General features: G+C 40.2%; 2 protein-coding genes and 1 long non-coding RNA gene across 3 annotated transcripts; 2 read left to right on the forward strand and 1 right to left on the reverse strand.

The window, feature by feature from the left end:
- The first annotated feature begins 306 nt into the window (after positions 1-306).
- Positions 307-4,886, forward strand: LOC137882460 (uncharacterized). Its single transcript, XM_068724770.1, has 6 exons — positions 307-403; positions 485-661; positions 2,921-3,170; positions 3,936-4,116; positions 4,237-4,411; positions 4,641-4,886. The coding sequence occupies exons 1-5, from the start codon at positions 307-309 to the stop codon at positions 4,273-4,275; spliced, it is 744 nt and encodes a 247-aa protein (XP_068580871.1). The 3' UTR covers positions 4,276-4,411; positions 4,641-4,886.
- A 2,125-nt stretch (positions 4,887-7,011) lies between these two features.
- On the forward strand, positions 7,012-7,712 carry LOC137882450 (uncharacterized). The gene is made up of 3 exons (XR_011103954.1): positions 7,012-7,115; positions 7,205-7,327; positions 7,536-7,712. It is a non-coding gene; the product is annotated as an uncharacterized lncRNA (long non-coding RNA).
- Positions 7,713-7,848: 136 nt separating this feature from the next.
- LOC137882488 (G2/M phase-specific E3 ubiquitin-protein ligase-like) lies at positions 7,849-11,231 on the reverse strand. Its single transcript, XM_068724824.1, has 10 exons — positions 11,151-11,231; positions 10,751-10,849; positions 10,574-10,656; positions 10,305-10,364; positions 9,989-10,194; positions 9,703-9,802; positions 9,476-9,615; positions 8,729-8,866; positions 8,481-8,601; positions 7,849-8,319 (listed from the first exon to the last, which is right to left on the reverse strand). The coding sequence occupies exons 4-7, from the start codon at positions 10,319-10,321 to the stop codon at positions 9,531-9,533; spliced, it is 408 nt and encodes a 135-aa protein (XP_068580925.1). The 5' UTR covers positions 10,322-10,364; positions 10,574-10,656; positions 10,751-10,849; positions 11,151-11,231; the 3' UTR covers positions 7,849-8,319; positions 8,481-8,601; positions 8,729-8,866; positions 9,476-9,530.
- Between the last annotated feature and the right edge of the window lie 6,128 nt (positions 11,232-17,359).

Raw genomic sequence — 17,359 nt, forward strand, 5'->3', positions numbered from 1 at the left:
TGGACTGCTGAGCAGACTGACAAGAAGAGTGTGGATGTTTTAGTTGTCACAGATCACTTTTCCAAGCTGTCGCACGCATTCCCATGCAAAAACCAGTCAGCGAAGCAGGTTGCCCGCCGTCTCTGGAATGACTTTTTCTGCATATATGGTTTCCCTAAACGCATCCATTCGGATCAGGGAGCTAATTTTGAAAGTCATCTCATTAAGGAGCTCCTGGAGATGGCTGGCATTCAAAAATCACATACCACCCCGTACCATCCTATGGGGAATGGAGTTGTCGAGCGATACAACAGGACTCTTGGGAACATGATAAGGGCTCTACCGCCCCAGTCCAAAGCCAGGTGGCCACAGATGCTTCAGATGCTGACGTTCTGCTACAACTGCACTGAACACGAGACAACAGGTTTTGCGCCTTTCTTTCTCATGTTTGGGAGGATTCCGCGTCTGCCTGTTGATGTTGTGTTCCAGCATGTTCTCCCTAAAGGTGCTGTTGTTGACCACCATGACTTTGTCTCTCGCTTGAAACATGACCTGTCTGAAGCTGTACGCATTGCCCGGCTGAACAGTCTGACAGAACAGGCTCGTCAGGCAAAGAACTACAACCGCAAAGCAAAAGGGTCACCCCTCACTGTTGGCGACAGAGTCTTGCTTGCAAATCGCGGTGAGAGAGGAAAGAGGAAAATTGCAGACAAATGGGAGTCCACAGTTTATGAAGTGGCATCTGTGAGGCCTGGAATCAATGTGTACAGCATCAGAGATCCTGCGACATCAAAGGAAAAAGTTGTTCATAGAAACCTCCTACTCCCTGTGAATTTTCTCCCTATGGGAGGTGACGACGCCTTGGAGTCGAGCTGCTCTTCGGTTGCTGGAAGTGGACAAAGTGACCCAGTGGTTCCTGTTGCTGTACAGGACAGTGTGACAAAGACAATTGACTGGCTCTTACAAATGGATGATGCAAGTGATGGGGACACTACAGCCAGTCAACCCGTTTGTTCTCCTGTTGTGGCTGTGAGTGCCCCACCCTCAGAGAGTGGAGTGACTGTGGTCCCACATGCTGTGTGTGAGGTTTTGAATACCTTGGATCCTTCAGTACAAGCTGCACAGTTGCCTTCCCCTTGGCCCCCTGCTGGATGTGTGGTGTCCCAGGATGTACCCTCCCAACCCTCAGCAGAGGAAGCTCTACATATCCCCTCCCCTAAACAGGCAACTGACACACGGCTAGGTGAAATCACACAGGACCATGTAGTTTGCACACAGCCGCCTCCACTTTGCACCAGGGCGGGTAGGCCTGTAAAACCTCCAGTTCGGCTCATTTGTGAAATGAACGAACAGATTGTAGATGACTCAGTGTCATCAGTTGATTCTTTGTTTTCTTTTGTGAGGAACATGTTTTCTGGATAGAATGCTGACTATTTTGAGGTTTTTTTTTACACTTAACTGAGGTACCTTACAGTTGTCTATGTCATAGAGCAATGTTTACAAAATGAGAGGTGTACACGGCATCTTTTGTGTCTATGTTGGTAGGGGGATTGGCCAATCCCTTGCTGACTTAATTCCAAATGAAAAGTTTCTAACTGACTGAACTGGTTATGCTCTTATGACTACACAACTGGAGTTTTGTAAATTGTATCTTTGTTGTTGTTGTTTTTTTCCATTCGATGTGCCCTAATTTAGCAGGATTTAAGAGGGGTGTATGTAACATAGTTGAAAAGGTTCAGGTTAAATCCCGCTAAATGGGAAAACTACGCCACCTGCTGTTGGAAATGTGTACCTGCACTGAATAGTAGCCGCAAAGGACTATGGGTAATCCTCAATGCGACGGAGGATTCGTTACGAGGTAATGTGTCTGTGAATGTCCGTGGACAATATAATGTTAACTAGCTTGAAAAGTACTTAAGAGTTTAGCTGGCTTTATTTGTTTGAATATTAATTGTCTTAAATTATATTCGCCATGTTTTCATTAAGTCAACTATACGTTTTGTATGTGTTTTATTGCCAGTAAAAATGTCTCCGGTTTAGCTAGCTAACACTATCGTGATGCCGTCTTTCTAGACAGAGCATGCGCTGTTGTCCACAACAGATGACCATTCTTCTGTGTTGTCCTTTTTTCATAAATGCAGGTATGTTACACGTTGTTCTATAGAGTGTGGTAATATTTTAAACATGCAGATGGAGTATTTTCTATAGTCTGCATGTTTACTCAGTTACATAATTGTTGTCATAAAATGAAAAATACTTTTAAAAAAGGTAACAGTCTAGTGTGAGAAATCTGTATAAATATATTTTTGGTTTTATATATTTTTTTGTATTTCTCATACATTTAAGAGAGACAGTTTCTGTTCTGTTTCAGCTATTTTACTTAATGAATTTAAATCCACTATACGATCACTACTGTATCTATGTATTTCAAAATGTGTAATGCTCAATGCGACGGAGGATTCGTTACGAGACAGAGCATGCGCTGTTGTCCACAACAGATGACCATTCTTCTGTGTTGTCCTTTTTTCATAAATGCAGATGTGGAATAAATCTGCTGTTACCACAAGCCTAACCAGCTCCATGAGATTCATTTAGCCAGGAGACATCTTACAGAGGTTACACAAGCAGCAATAGGTTGCAGCTAAGAACAGGTAAAAATAACAGGGTATAAATCGAAATAAAATATAAAAAATGCACATGTCAATACACACAATATATACAATTATAATAACAGAGTAAAGATTTTAGATAAAGAATGCACACTATATACAATGAAATATAATACTAGAATAATATCAAATAAACAGTGTAATGATTGCCAGAAGTCTGCCTGCTATGTACAGCTAATGTGAATGGGGAACCTGTGGGTTACGTTCCTTCACCTATATAAAGTACTGTCATCTTATTAGTTGCCAGTATTTTTAACACAGGATATAAATAGGATCTGTTGTTGTTATTGTTGTAGTTGTGTTGACCGGTGTTTTGTATAAATTGTGTCGGGGGGAAGTGACGCGAGGGAAGATTGTGAACGCACACTGGAGGAAGCGAGCTCCGTTCAGTGGACTCAGGAGAGCACCGTTTGCCGGCGATTGCTCAGCCACGGATCCGAATCAAGACTTTAAGGGATTATCAGGCTGGAGTCTTCGCTGGGAACGGCACAGAGGGCCACCATCGGGACGAGCTGTGGTGAGGTAGCGCGGGTTCGGTGGATACAGGGACCGCGGCTTCTCGCCACGCATCCGCCGGTTATTGACTTTGCCTCGGCGGATTGTTTTTTTTGTCATCGGACTAGTTTTCGTTACTTAAAGGAACTTTCTGAACTAATGGGATTCGGGCTTTGTGGTGATCGTTTGTAAATGTTTACTTTATTGTGCCGAAGTACGGCGGGAGCCTCACGGTTATTTTAGTTTTGTTGTTTGTATGCCGAGTGAATTTTGAGTTATATTAATATATTGTTTTACATTTACCTGGCAGTGTGGTTTCTTTGGTGTCTGGTGTGGTCTATCCTTATAGGGAATACTAGGGAGATCATAGTCAGCGTGTTTTTCTACCCTCCACCAGGTTATTCAGGCAGATATAGACTCTGTAAACCAACCAATTCAGATCCGCCCGTGCCCTTAATTTTAGCCTTTGTACTTTTCCCTTTTTAGGTTCATATAATGAGGTGAATTGTTACAACAGTAGTGCAAAGATTTAACCGACAGTGAATGATTTGGCCCGAGGTGATTTGTTATACAGTCTGATTGCGGTAGGCAGGAACGTTCTCCTGTACCTGTCCTTGTGACAGCGGAGCTGGATCAGTCTGTTGGAGAAAGTGCTCCACTGTCCCTGCAGTAGGTGGTGGAGAGGGTGGTCCGGGTAATCCAATATGGATAATAATTTCTTCAGTGTCCTTATAGCCATAAACCTTATTTGTGTGTGTGTGTGTGTGTGTGTGTGTGTGTGTGTGTCTTCAGAGAGGAGGTTCATGAGCACACGAGTCGAGCGGCTCAGCAGTCTGAGAGGGCCACAGAGCTGGAGGGGCTGCTGGACGGGGTGAGGACCAGAGTCCAGGACCTGGAGGACCGCTACCTCGGCGAGGCCGCCCAACAGCACGGCCACGCACAACAGCTGCAGCGGGAACAACAAGAAGCACGGGTACGTCAACGAGACAATAAAGGCCGACATAAAGGATCCATCAAATGTGTGTCAATCACTAGTATCTGTTGTTGTCTGACGTTCTCAGTGAGGAGAACATCTCTGCTTCCATGTGTCTAGAAGCAGTGTGAGCTTCTGGAGCAGAAGCTGTCTCAATAGAGGGAGGAAGCAGCTCAACTCCAGAGAAAACTACATTTCACCGTCAAAGAAGAAGAGCGACGATTGGCTCCACAGAGTCGGACCTTCCAGCACGTCTGCAACAAAGTCTCCAGTAGAACTCCCCATCAGACCAGCAGTGAGGACATGAGCGACTGACAGGAGCCTCCTTTCACTTCCAGAACAGTTCTCCATACATTTAGATTATAAACGATATTATATTATTATTATCAATAGATTACCACCATTTCAGAGCAACAGGTGTTCCAGTTTGAACGTAAAGGCTTTTTTACGAGGACGCCTTGTATGTGGACCAGTTCACGCGCTCACAGGTGATGCTGCAGGTGACCTGCTTCTTCTGTTTGCAGGCTGCTGGATGTGATCCACTTCTATGAGACCAAAATGACTCAGCTGCTGGATGAGCTCAGGTAACCCATGCTGACATGTTGAGAGACACTTCTAAAGGTGTCACATGATGATTACTGTGGTAGCATGTGTATGGAGCTAAATCCAGGTCAAAAGTTTTGATCATTTGAAAAAATCATTTGAACCTGAAAGTTGAAGTTGTGGTCTTGAACATTGAAAAATACAGCAATGAATTAAAAATAAAAAAATAAGTGAATGAAAAGTTTTTTGGGGTTGAATATAATTTTGATTCAGTCCTGGAATTTTTTTGAATACATTTATTTTTTTAATTTTTCACTTTCATATATATTTTGATATTTGAGGTCTTGTACTTTTCAGTTTCAGATTTTATATTTTCAGATTCAAATCTTTTTTTTTTTTTTTTTTCGGTTTCAAATCTTTTTTTCACTTTCAGATCTTTTTTTTCAGTTCAGACTTTTGACCCTGTTCTTGCGTGGGGGGCGTGTCATCCCCTGAAAGGGGCGTGTCATCATGAGCGACAGCATAACAAAGAAGGCTGACAACCGTCCTCAACCACGTTGCCTTCAGGCAACCTAGGCACCGCGAAAATGATGAATCAACACTTTCTATACACCATATTCACATGACTGGAGGTAAAACAATTACGCTAGTGACAAAGTTCTGTTTAGCAAGGTGTTTTAGTATGAAGGTAGATTTGTGTCTTTATTACGCAAACAAAAAAATATGTTTTGAAAGCAAATTTCTCGCACTGCAATCAAAAATCAAGTTTGTAAGTGAAAATATATAAACTGAGAATAAATTATTTGTTAGTTTTGCTTATGAAACTATAATTTTTTTACTTTCAAAATGAAAACCTTTGCTTTAAAAACGAAAAGCTACGGTTTCAAAACGAAAAGCTACGGTTTCAAAACGAAAAGCTACGGTTTCAAAACCAAAACCAAAACGTAAAGCTACGAGTTGAGTTTGGACGTAGTGGGCGGGGCATACGCTGCTGAATGAGCCAGGCGTTTCTATTGGTGGGTTCGACTTTGATCCCGGCATCTACTTCCACTGTAGAGGTTACTGTGATGAGCGGCATGGAGGTAAGTTGACATTATATTGCTCTGGTAGCACTTCACTTTGTTTTCATGTTGTTAGTGTCGTAGAGTCTCTTTTTTTAAAGAACGACATGAGGTGTTGTTGACATGAAGCTTCACTTTCTGCGTGCATGTAACGTTAGTTACATGCTAACTTTACATGCACCTGAGGCGTGACTGTTAGCTAAGGTTAGCTACGCATGTATGACACAATTTAAAATAAATCCTATGAGCTTGGTTCTCTCCGACCGAGGTGGGTACAGTTGACGACACCACTAAAACAACATGCGACTTCTTATGACTACACTGGACAGACACCGAAGAAAACTTTTACTTCTTCTGCCACCTCTGCTTGAAACGTCCCTTTATTTGCTGAAACGCACCACCTGGTGGTGGAAGCTGTGCAGTACACACACATACATGATAGTGGATAAATTGCCAATTATGAAAGCAGGCTCTGGGAAAATACTTTAAATCAGCGTATTTTAGATCACATACATGCCTCACATGGAAATGAACATACATGTGCTACAACTCTTATTATTTGTATTCATAGGTTCTTCTTGTATGCAATTGTAAATAAACCTATTAAATGAGTTAAATTGATTAACACAAAAACATACATTTTGGGGTTTCTGCTAACAAGTACGAAACATGTAACAATAAAAGGTACCCAAAATATTCAACATAAACACTATTGTAAGTAACAATATCAGTTGACCCCATACAAAGGCTTGTATCATTTGATACTTGATAATTAACACAATTGTGCCACTTGTGCCTTTATAATAAGCTCCAGAAAGTAAAATAGTGACACAAAACGCATTAAACTTACATGTAAATGTGTCTGTATATTATGGATTAATTAGCATACGTATTTATTTTAATTAAGGATTTTATATCACTGTGATAATGTCAAATCTTCTGAAAATTTGAAGGTACAACATAGTGATTTTTGGAGGTATTGATGGCTTTTCCAGGAAGGTAAGCCTGATCTGTTTTCTATAACTATTCTTTACATTATCACATCTTGTTTACATTATCAGTCTTGCTCAGAATATAACATAAGTCATCTTCAAATCCTATTCCTGAACAGATTTTCTACCTTAATGCAGCTCGGAATAACAAAGCAGAGACTGCTCTAGGATTTTTCATGGATGGTGTGCAGAAACATGGATGGCCATCAAGGCAAGGACCTTCTCCTTCATACCAGATGTAAATAGTTTAGCTGTCCAACCCGTGTCACAATACTCTGTTTGTCTCATTTAGAGTCCGAGCTGATCAAGGGGTGGAAAATGTGGACATTGCGAGATGCATGATTACTGTGAGAGGAACCGGTCGTGGCAGCTTTATTGCTGGCAAAAGTGTCCACAACCAAAGGTAAAAATTGTATGTATTACTATAAATGTTTACATTATACAAAACATGAATGTCAAATGTAGCCATTTCATCATGTCATTTGCTTCCAGAGTGGAACGCCTTTGGAGAGATGTTTGGAGTGCTGTAACATCTCAGTACTACAACTTGCTTCACATCTTAGAGGAAGATGGCTTCATTGACCTTTCAAATGCGGTTCACCTCTTCTGTGTGGGGTATGTCTTCATTCCCCGTCTACAAAAAGATCTGCAAAATTTTGTGGAGACCTGGAATTGCCACCCCTTAAGCACAGAGGGAAACTTGTCCCCTAATCAGCTTTGGAGGATTGGATAATAAATATTAACATTAGATCGTCTACAGTATGTGAAAAAAATTACGCAATGGCTATAATCGTAATTAATGTATGTGTTTGGTCCATCTCAGATCCTGCAAGCAGAACACTTGCAGGATGAGGAACCTGACGGTGCTGATCCGGAGCATGGGGTCACTGTAGCAGAGGTGCCATGCCCCTTGTCAGCTGAAGGTCTTTCTGCAGTGCAGCAAGTAAACCCCACCGTCAATTCCTCTTCTTTTGGACGGGACATTTATATGCATGTCCTTCAACTGGCCTAATTTTTTGGATGAAGTTTCTCAATGATATACTTGATGCACATCTCATGTGCTGAATCTAAAACAAGTATGCACTTTTAACTCATCACAAATGAAGCACAGTCAATAGATACTTCTGTGTGTTTATTTTGCTCACTCACGTTATAACAAGGTGGCATAAAGAGCTGCAGTATGAAATGATTCTGGAACATTTTGTTTGTTTGTTTCACTAAAGAATAGAAAACATAAAGAATAAGCACAAGGGAAACACATTATGAACCAGAACCATGCTCTTGCCAACACTATTTAACACATTTATCACACTCTATCAAACCCTGCACCGTACTTAATGGCAGTTTGCAGGAGTGTTTTAAAGGATTCATAATCTGTAATGTGGGCTACTGGGAATGTGATGGTGTCTGTGTGAAAGCCCTGACACCTGGGTAACATACAGTGTGGTTAGGCATGGAGTTCAGACACCAATGATCAAATTTCACTGTGAGTTTGAATGTTTGCCGATCTTCCAAAAGCAGATGTCTGTGAGCTTGACCGGTCATCCACTGCATGACTGAGGATACAGTCAAAGCCTCTCCTGCAGCGTCGCCATCAGGTTGTGCATCTTGAAGAGGAATACAAAGTGTAGACCAGAATAAATCTCTCCAGTCATTTTATATGCAAACAGTTCAATATTATGCTCATTAAGTTATATGGTATAGAATTAGGGTGGAAATCTAAATTTTCAATCACAAATCATTATTTTAAATGAATGGTTGGACATACCGTCAAGTTCTAGGAGGAAATCTTGGAAGTGCTCCAAGATTTTTGATTCCTTCACTTGCTTACTTGAACCGCTTACACTCAACTCCGGGGCCAGATGGGATATGATGTAATGTGAGTCAACCTACATTTCAAACATAGTGATGCTCAATGAGATTCCTCAAAACTGAGCTAGTTAAGAAGCAGAAAGGAAGTTATGGAAATACTATGTAGAACAACTAGTAAACACTCAAAGCAATACTCGTACATACTGAGTCGTCGTCTCTGGAGATGAAGAGACATCTTCTGGCTTTGTCTGCATCACTTTGATGAGGCCATATACTTTCAGGCCCTCACGCAGTTGCTGAAGCATGGGCATGCGTTTAGTCTTCACATGAAGTCGAATCGCCCTGAATACAGAAAAAAATATTTTAAGGAAAGGGAAATAATCTCCAAGTCAAGCTGTCCAGGTGTAGTAGTTAAGACTTTAGGGAAGCAGGCTCAGGAAAATGGCCTTGAACAAGGCTTTGCTACTACATGTAGACAACGTGGTTTATTTTGTGTGGTTTCTTTTTTTTAAAGAAAAAATAAACCACACAAGGCCTATGAGTATCTGAGGCCACACTACAATGTGTTACATCAGCAATAATATTTGATATTGTGTGAACACCTTAATATGTTCTTCATGTCAACTTTGCCAGTGTAGCCACAATCCAGAATGTCTTGGATGTGAGCAGTCATGTCAGAAGCATCTTCAATCTTAAATAATCATACCAAAAAGATTCAATTGTACTTTAATGCTTTGCATTCACAACACAGCATACCATTTCCCAGGATACCACAGTCCATGGTTTACAGCTGAATAGACAAGCATGAAATTCTTGCGTCATTCATCCTGTAAAGTGACTAAATACAATATTAACTGTTTTGGGCATTATATAAACATAAACAAGTAATTAAAACATTGTGTTGTGATAAAATTGATCTATGTCTATATTTTGCAAAAAAATTCAACTTACCATTGTTATTAATGGCGATAAAGTAGAGTCATGGGCACCCTTAGATGAAAGGTTCTCAGAGCAAAGGTAGCCATTCTTGCATAAAACGTGGTGCTGGTCCTCCTTGAGCTATGCTTACAGCAAATACTTCACCAGCTGTCCTACAAACAGGAACAGGGGGTTAAAAATACTCAGCATCAGTGCAGGGGGAGACTTCAGCTCACTTTTGTAATCATTAGGCGGAGTACCTAAATAACTCATCATCTAAATCATTCAAGGAATACTTTGGCATCTTCCCCCTTTCACTTTCTCCTTCAAAAAGTCGTTTCTCGATCCCAGCCACCATTGCTAAAATACAAAACAAAACAGTCAAAAGCATTACATAAGCCAAATTTTGTAGATTGTCAAAAAAGTAATTGAGCTCATACATTGACAAGTGCATTATTGTACATACGTTGTTAGCATCTTTAGCTGAATAGTTCTTCAATTCATTTTACCCTGGGGCAAATAAACTTATGATGGTCAACTACTCACTTGACAGAAACTCCTTTTTCAGGGCCCCCGTATCAATCCCTGGTTCTCCCAGGAATGTGATCCTCAAGGGATTCACAGGGCTGCCATTTTTTTTACGCTTCCATAACTTCAGACCTCTTTCCACCATGTTGTCTCTGGATACACAAATCTCAAAAGTCTTGCTGGAGTCCACCTGTGATCTTACCCACCTGATAACATCTTCCTCACTGTAAAAAGTTTAAAATCTTGAAACTAGCCTCACATTGGAATGCATTTAATGCCAACATATAAATACAGTCTATTTCATAATAAATGAATATACCATGAAATAATTTACCATGAAATAAGATCCATATCAGTATGAAGTGTGTCTCTTTGACAGGTTCTGTCCTCGCTACTATAAGAATAAAGGCAACAGTTATTCATCTTATTCATCACACAAATCTTGCATGATATCACTGCCGTCAATGGGTGTGTAACCCAGACTTTTGCATCTTCTATGACTATGTCTTCTATGTCTAAATATAGTAAATGCAATAAATCTACATGACACATACCAATTTATATGGCTTATCTTCAGAGTAGGAAAAATTGTCAAACAATTACCTTTGTCCACAACAGCTTGCATGTGCCTCGATGTCTGACACAGGGAAGACATGGGTGCATATCGGGCATTGGACCTCTTCTTCCTACATGCGGACATATGAAATACGGACTTATATTATGGGCAATAACTGTAACATCAAAGGTGGCTAATTTTAACTTTTTTTTTAACTACTCTACCTTCTGAGGGCAGTGATCTTCACTGGATGATGAAGCAGATCCAGCAGATATTGAAACAGGTCCAGATGTCACTTCCTCAACAAACACCAAATCTTCATCCTGAATGTGAAATAGTGCAGGCACATTTACAAGTCTAGTTGTATTAAGTCTGTTAAAAACTTTACACAACAACTTTTATCAAGGACTAATGTTCTACTGCTATTTAGTCTTGTGGGTCAATCAGATGGTTAAATATCATTAAAATGCACGATTCATGTTTGGCAACATATTCATATGATATACAATAATTTGTTGACAGCTTTTAAAGATGATATATTAAACAGAAAATTTTACTTGTTCCTAAAATTACATTATGTACTTATTTTGATCATCCTTAACCCCAAACTGTAAGGTACTTCACCTCTGTTTCAGGGTGTGAGTGAAGACAGTCATTGATATGGAGTGCCAGCAACTGGCTTTCGGCATCAGTGCAAACTCTGGTGCACTTGCAGGAAGAGGTGTTAGCTCTATTTCATCTTGGAGAGGAACAATATAGAGCATGGTCTTTCCTGCAGTTGAGGAACCTCTCAGTGTGGACCCAGTGTAGCCCTCAGCCTCCAGAGGAACAGCAGAGAGTTTTCTCCTTCCATGTCCACCTGTGAAAACACAAAAAAATGATGACTCAAAATCATGATGTATTCCTTCTCTTTTGGTTGAATTAACAGGTACAATAAACATAAAATATGTTTTCATTTAAGTACAGTAATTATGAACCTGCTGCTTTGTAAAGTAGCCATCTGTCCTCAAGATGTGCCATCTTTGGAAAGTTGGTTTTTAGTAGACTGGACAACTACATTAAAATAAAAACAATATGGGACAGTTTTATCATGTGAAAGGCATGAGACAAAATTTGTACTCTTGACGACACATTAGGCATTGTGCCTGCTTCAGCCTATAAAATACCTCTGCATGTGTAACGTCAGATGTCACTGACAAAGTCCTCTTTCCCCAGCCTGCCTGCATGAACTTCAACTCATCCGCTGAGGACGGAGTCATTTCAACTTTTGATGCCAGTAAAAAAAAAAGTCAGCTCAAAAGGCTTCCACATTTTCAAAACCTTTGAAAATATGTGACCTCTGGTTAGCAGTCGTTTCTTGCCCCTAAAGAATCCAGGGAAGGACCTATGATTTTAGAAGAATAATATTACTTTTTGATTATTATAAGCACACTTCTCAACCAAGCGCACCACATCCAAGTATTCCAGAGTAAAGAACCCAACAGCTGCCCTTAACCAGATAACTTTCTAAAAAGCTCAACAAAACTGCATAATTAATGTTATATGACAGTTGCATAATTGTATTGCTGCCATCATGGTAAAAACCAGACTAATGACACATTTAACTGGGTCATTGACATGAGTGCATGTCTGTCTACCTGGCCATTTCAGTTTGCACTGAGGATCTCTCCATAACCTGACTCTGTCCCTGAGGTTCTTCAGGTATGGCCCTTGAAATCAGGGACAGGAGATGTGGTGCAGCCTCTGTGGCTTCACGTGCATCATACTGGAAAGGGATTTTAGATGTATGGACACGGTAAAAGGACGTTACAGTGCAATGCATTACTGTCACACAGGCTGTATCGAAACAAATTAAGCAATTACCTGAGGTCCTGTTTGTTGTTGGTTTCCATTCTGACATTAAAAGAAAAAAAGTAAGGATTACCATGACAGTATCAATGTAATGTTTGAGTATAATTATTTGATCAAAAACACCAAGCAAATTATGAATAATTTGTGCCTCACCTTCACTATATGATATCACTAACTAAGCTAACATAAGTTGTCTATGTAGTTACTTTAAAACAATTTGACACATGTGGGTTTAGTGAGTGTTAGATGCTGCTGTGGATGAAAACAGTTCACCAAATGTGTATTAAGTGCCTCTTCCTGGGAGACATGGGACCCTGCCTCTGTAAATTAACCCTAATGTTGGTATTTACTGCAAAAAATAGTCATTATAGACTATCTGAAGTAGATCATAGTAAAGAAATACCCCAGTGTCTCTGCCCATCATATCGATGGCAGGAGAAAACGGCTAATGATAGCAACCGATGCTAATTTAAGATGATTGTGGTTAATATCAAATGAGATAATCATTTCTGTAATTGGTTAGTCAGACTGGCAATGGCGGCTAGGCTATCAATAGCTATGTCCACGTTAAGATAATTAAGCTTTGGGTACATCGACAAGGACGTCAGAGTGAGACAGAATTTAAATGTCCTGTACTGTCCGTCAAGGAACGTTGAAAGTCTGATAGTAGCCTCCGACTTTAGAAAAGTCAGTGCCGACGGAAAGAGCGGCATACCACTCAGGATCGGCATCTGCCGTGGAAAATAACTGCATAATCCGCTGCACCACTCGTTGCACACCATCAGACACACGATTTTGGCACCTGACTTATCTTATGACTCACAACCAGAGGTGTCTTTAGCTAGCTAGTTAATAGTTTGAATGATTTAATGGCTCATTTAAACTTCATCAGGTTTAATACAAGACAGTAACATGGTTGTAACCTCGTCAACTGTACCCACCTCGGTCGGAGAGAACCAAGCTCATAGGATTTATTTTAAATTGTGTCATACATGCGTAGCTAACCTTAGCTAACAGTCACGCCTCAGGTGCATGTAAAGTTAGAAAGTGAAGCTTCATGTCAACAACACCTCATGTCGTTCTTTAAAAAAAGAGACTCTACGACACTAACAACTTGAAAACAAAGTGAAGTGCTACCAGAGCAATAGAATGTCAACTTACCTCCATGCCGCTCATCACAGTAACCTCTACAGTGGAAGTAGATGCCGGGATCAAAGTCGAACCCACCAATAGAAACTCCTGGCTCATTCAGCAGCGTATGCCCCGCCCACTACGTCCAAACTCAACTCGTAGCTTTACGTTTTGGTTTTGGTTTTGAAACCGTAGCTTTTGGTTTTGAAACCGTAGCTTTTCGTTTTGGTTTTGGTTTTGAAACCGTAGCTTTTCGTTTTGGTTTTGGTTTTGAAACCGTAGCTTTTCGTTTTGAAACCGTAGCTTTTCGTTTTGAAAGCAAAGGTTTTCATTTTGAAAGTAAAACTTATAGTTTCATAAGCAAAACTAACAAATAATTTATTCTCAGTTTATATATTTTCACTTACAAACTTGATTTTTGATTGCAGTGCGAGAAATTTGCTTTCAAAACATATTTTTTTGTTTGCGTAATAAAGACACAAATCTACCTTCATAGATACATAAGTTAGGCTATGATAGACGCCTTCCAAGTTGGCTCACTTTGCATATGTTTGAAGTAATAGCTTGCATGCTGTTTGTTTGTGTGTTACATGTATGTGTCTGTAACTTCAAAGATTTAATCAAGCCAGTAAAATAATGTGTTTGTTTATTCTAGGAGCAACTGAAAAGGGACTTTCTTCAGAGACTACTCACTAAAGTTTCCCAGGTCACTCAAAGACCCCCTAGATGTGGACTATTTGCTTGTTCTGTTGTCAACCAGGAGATGGTTCTTTTGAGGTCGTTGTCGGGCCAGGTTGAGATGCCGGAGGATGTCGTTAGTGCTTTGACGCAGTTGTCAACACTTGTCGATATAGAGGACTCTGATCCGACCCCTAGTCAGGTCCCAGTGTTGCAAGGAGAAATGGGACGGCCAAAATATGTTGCGTCTCCTCAGCGACTACAAAGCCTGATACAAATGTCCTTACCAGTGTCATGCATTGCAAAACTTCTGTGTATTTCTGAGAGTGCAGTGAAACGGCGCATGCACGATAACGGCCTTTCCATAACGCACTTCTACAGTAGCCTAAGTGATCAAGAACTAGACAATTTTGTGAGGTCAGCGAAAGCCAGGGCACCACAGGTAGGATGCCGAATGATGAAAGGAATGCTGCAGGCAATGGGCCACCGTGTCCAGTGGAAGAGAGCGTCTTCATCCATGCATGGCGTAGACTCTGTTGGTGTCCTCTCAAGAATGACCAGGATGGGGTGTGTCGCACGAAGGACGTATTCGGTTCAGGGTCCTCTGCACTCGGAACATATCGACACAAATCATAAACTCATCAGGTAAGCCATACATTTGATCTTTACATGCTATTTAGATGTACACTGCTTTGGCTAAATATAAACTAAAACTAAAAATGAATATGTTTACACATTTCCAGTGACATTTTTTATACCAGCCTTGTTTTGCATCAGCAAAAAACTGATTCTGTGTTTCTTTTCCCCCAAAGATATGGCCTTGTTATTTTTGGAGGGATTGATGGATTCTCACCAAAGGTCATTTCTTTTTCACCAATAACCGTTACTTACAGACTAAGTGAGATGATGACGGTTGAAAATGACCGATATGGGTCTACTGCAACAATTGCTGTAGGGTGTACAGGTCCTCTTTAAAAGATCTATATTTTTGTCATTATCCATCTTATACCATGGAGCAACAATGTGTGATGTGAACCAGCTTGTATTTACATTTACGGGTGTGAAAAAATGCTTTCATTGATTTCCACTGAATGATATTCTCTGGTCCAGATCATGGACCTGGTGCTGCGACCAGTAATAAAGCATCCGCTGCACTGGAGTTCTTCTTGGAGGCGGTGCAGAAGTCTGTCTCTCCGTTAAGGTCAGACCAACACAGAGGTGTGGCTCACCGTGGTCCTCACTCCTCACCGATTGGTGCATCAGCTGTCAGTTCAACATGTATTCTTGTTTGAACGTTTTGAGCAGTGAGATCACCAGAGAGCTTCATGCACAACTAAGACATGAGGGAACTAGGAGCCATTCTTTACTGACAGTAATTCAATTACTACGCTGAGTTGTTGAGGAGTTAAACAAATCCTATACTTTATTACTTATCAAGATACATGGAAGTGAATGAAATCACTATGTATCTGTCTAAAGACCTGTTGGTGATGAAATGTATAGAATACAATACTTCATCACTTCACCTTCTATCTGTGCTGCTCATCAATTATTAGAATGATTTGGATGACACTATGAGGTATTTGTCCAAAGTCTATGAATTTGGAATTCTCACAAAATAAAGATGTTCAGTTATTGTAGCCGATATCTTCTGTTTTTACATTTAGAACCTTAAATTGCCACTTTTTAAACAAATTTTAAACTTTAACTGTGTGATACATTCTCTTTAGAGTAAGAGGTGACCCAGGAGGGGAACATGTCTCACAGCACCATGCATGTTCACTATTAGAGGCTGTGAAGGGGAAGCTTCCTGTCAGCAAAGAGTGAGCACAATCAAAGGTGTATATATTTAGTATAATATTCAGGAGAATTAATCATGTCCGGTGTTGCCTTTTGTGGAAGATCAAGTATACAGGACATACTTGAGGGTAATTTGATGTTGTTGTTTTTCTACCAGAATAGAGCGTCTGTGGCGAGATGTTTGGATGGTTGCTTCAAACGTGCACCAAGAGATTCTTCACAGCCTTGAGGATGAAGGTTCTAGATCCTTCTGATAGCATCCACCTGTTCTGTGCCCAGCATGCATTTCTTCCACGTCTGCAGAGGGATCTTGATGTCTTCAGGGTGGGTTGGGACAATCATCCTTTAAGGACAGAGCAACATCTGTCCCCACAACAACTGTGGACCATCGGACTCCTCCAGAGTCCTGTTACTGCTCCAGACCTGGCAGAGGTAGCAATTTGAAGTTATTTTGAAGCAAACATAGTATTATATATTTATAGTTTTGACCAGTGTTTCTACTTCATAGAACAGCAAAGCTCACAGCATTTCCTTGAATTTGTTCGAGACACAAGCATTGAGCATGAAACAGCTTTTCAACACTTTAAAGGAAGACCTCTAAACTTCTACCATGAAAAAACATCGAGGTACAACTGCATTTAGTTTACTTTAGATTACACTACCAATTATAATGTGGGGTAAGAAAATGTAATCATTTTTTTGTATTTAATGTCTTAATAACAGATGTGTCAAAGTGTTTTTCAATCACCAGCATCAAATGAATGAAAGATAACAGAACACATTTTATTCTGAACTGTTCAAATGCTGATCAGGGCTTGTATTTCTTTGGCCACATTAAAAACAAAAACAAAATGATACTATGTTGATACTTGCATCAGCATAGTAGCAGTTATGTTCACGTTGATCTCTTTAAAATCTGCTTACCTTTATGTCCTCTGATTTCTATATGATTATCAAATCAGATTATTTTTTTTAAATGTAGGAAATCGAGGATGCAGATCTGGATTTCAACAGTGCCGGTGAGCAAAATGCGACCAGTTCTGGAGTGATTCTTCCAGCCATTGCATGTCCCCTCTGTGAGCAGGATATGAGCCGCCTTAGGGCCGCTATTGATGTCACTCCACCATCTGAGTCCTACGGCCGAGACATTTATTCTGCTGTATTGAACTATGTACTACATCATGTACCACAGATGCAACTGTTGTTTCAAGGGTTTTACCACTTTAACACCACCGAGTATTTATTTGTTGTGACTGACAACAGTGAAGCCACATGTAAACAAAATAAATTAATACATCGTATAAAATCCTGTTCCAAGATTTAATTCCAAATCTTTTATTTTATTGTGTTTTCAACAATACAATATTTTTGTG

The sequence above is a fragment of the Cebidichthys violaceus genome, unplaced genomic scaffold (assembly GCF_023349555.1).
Source record: "Cebidichthys violaceus isolate CVI_PGR_0920_01 unplaced genomic scaffold, fCebVio1.0.p SCAF_32, whole genome shotgun sequence".
Taxonomy (NCBI): Eukaryota; Metazoa; Chordata; class Actinopteri; order Perciformes; family Stichaeidae; genus Cebidichthys; species Cebidichthys violaceus.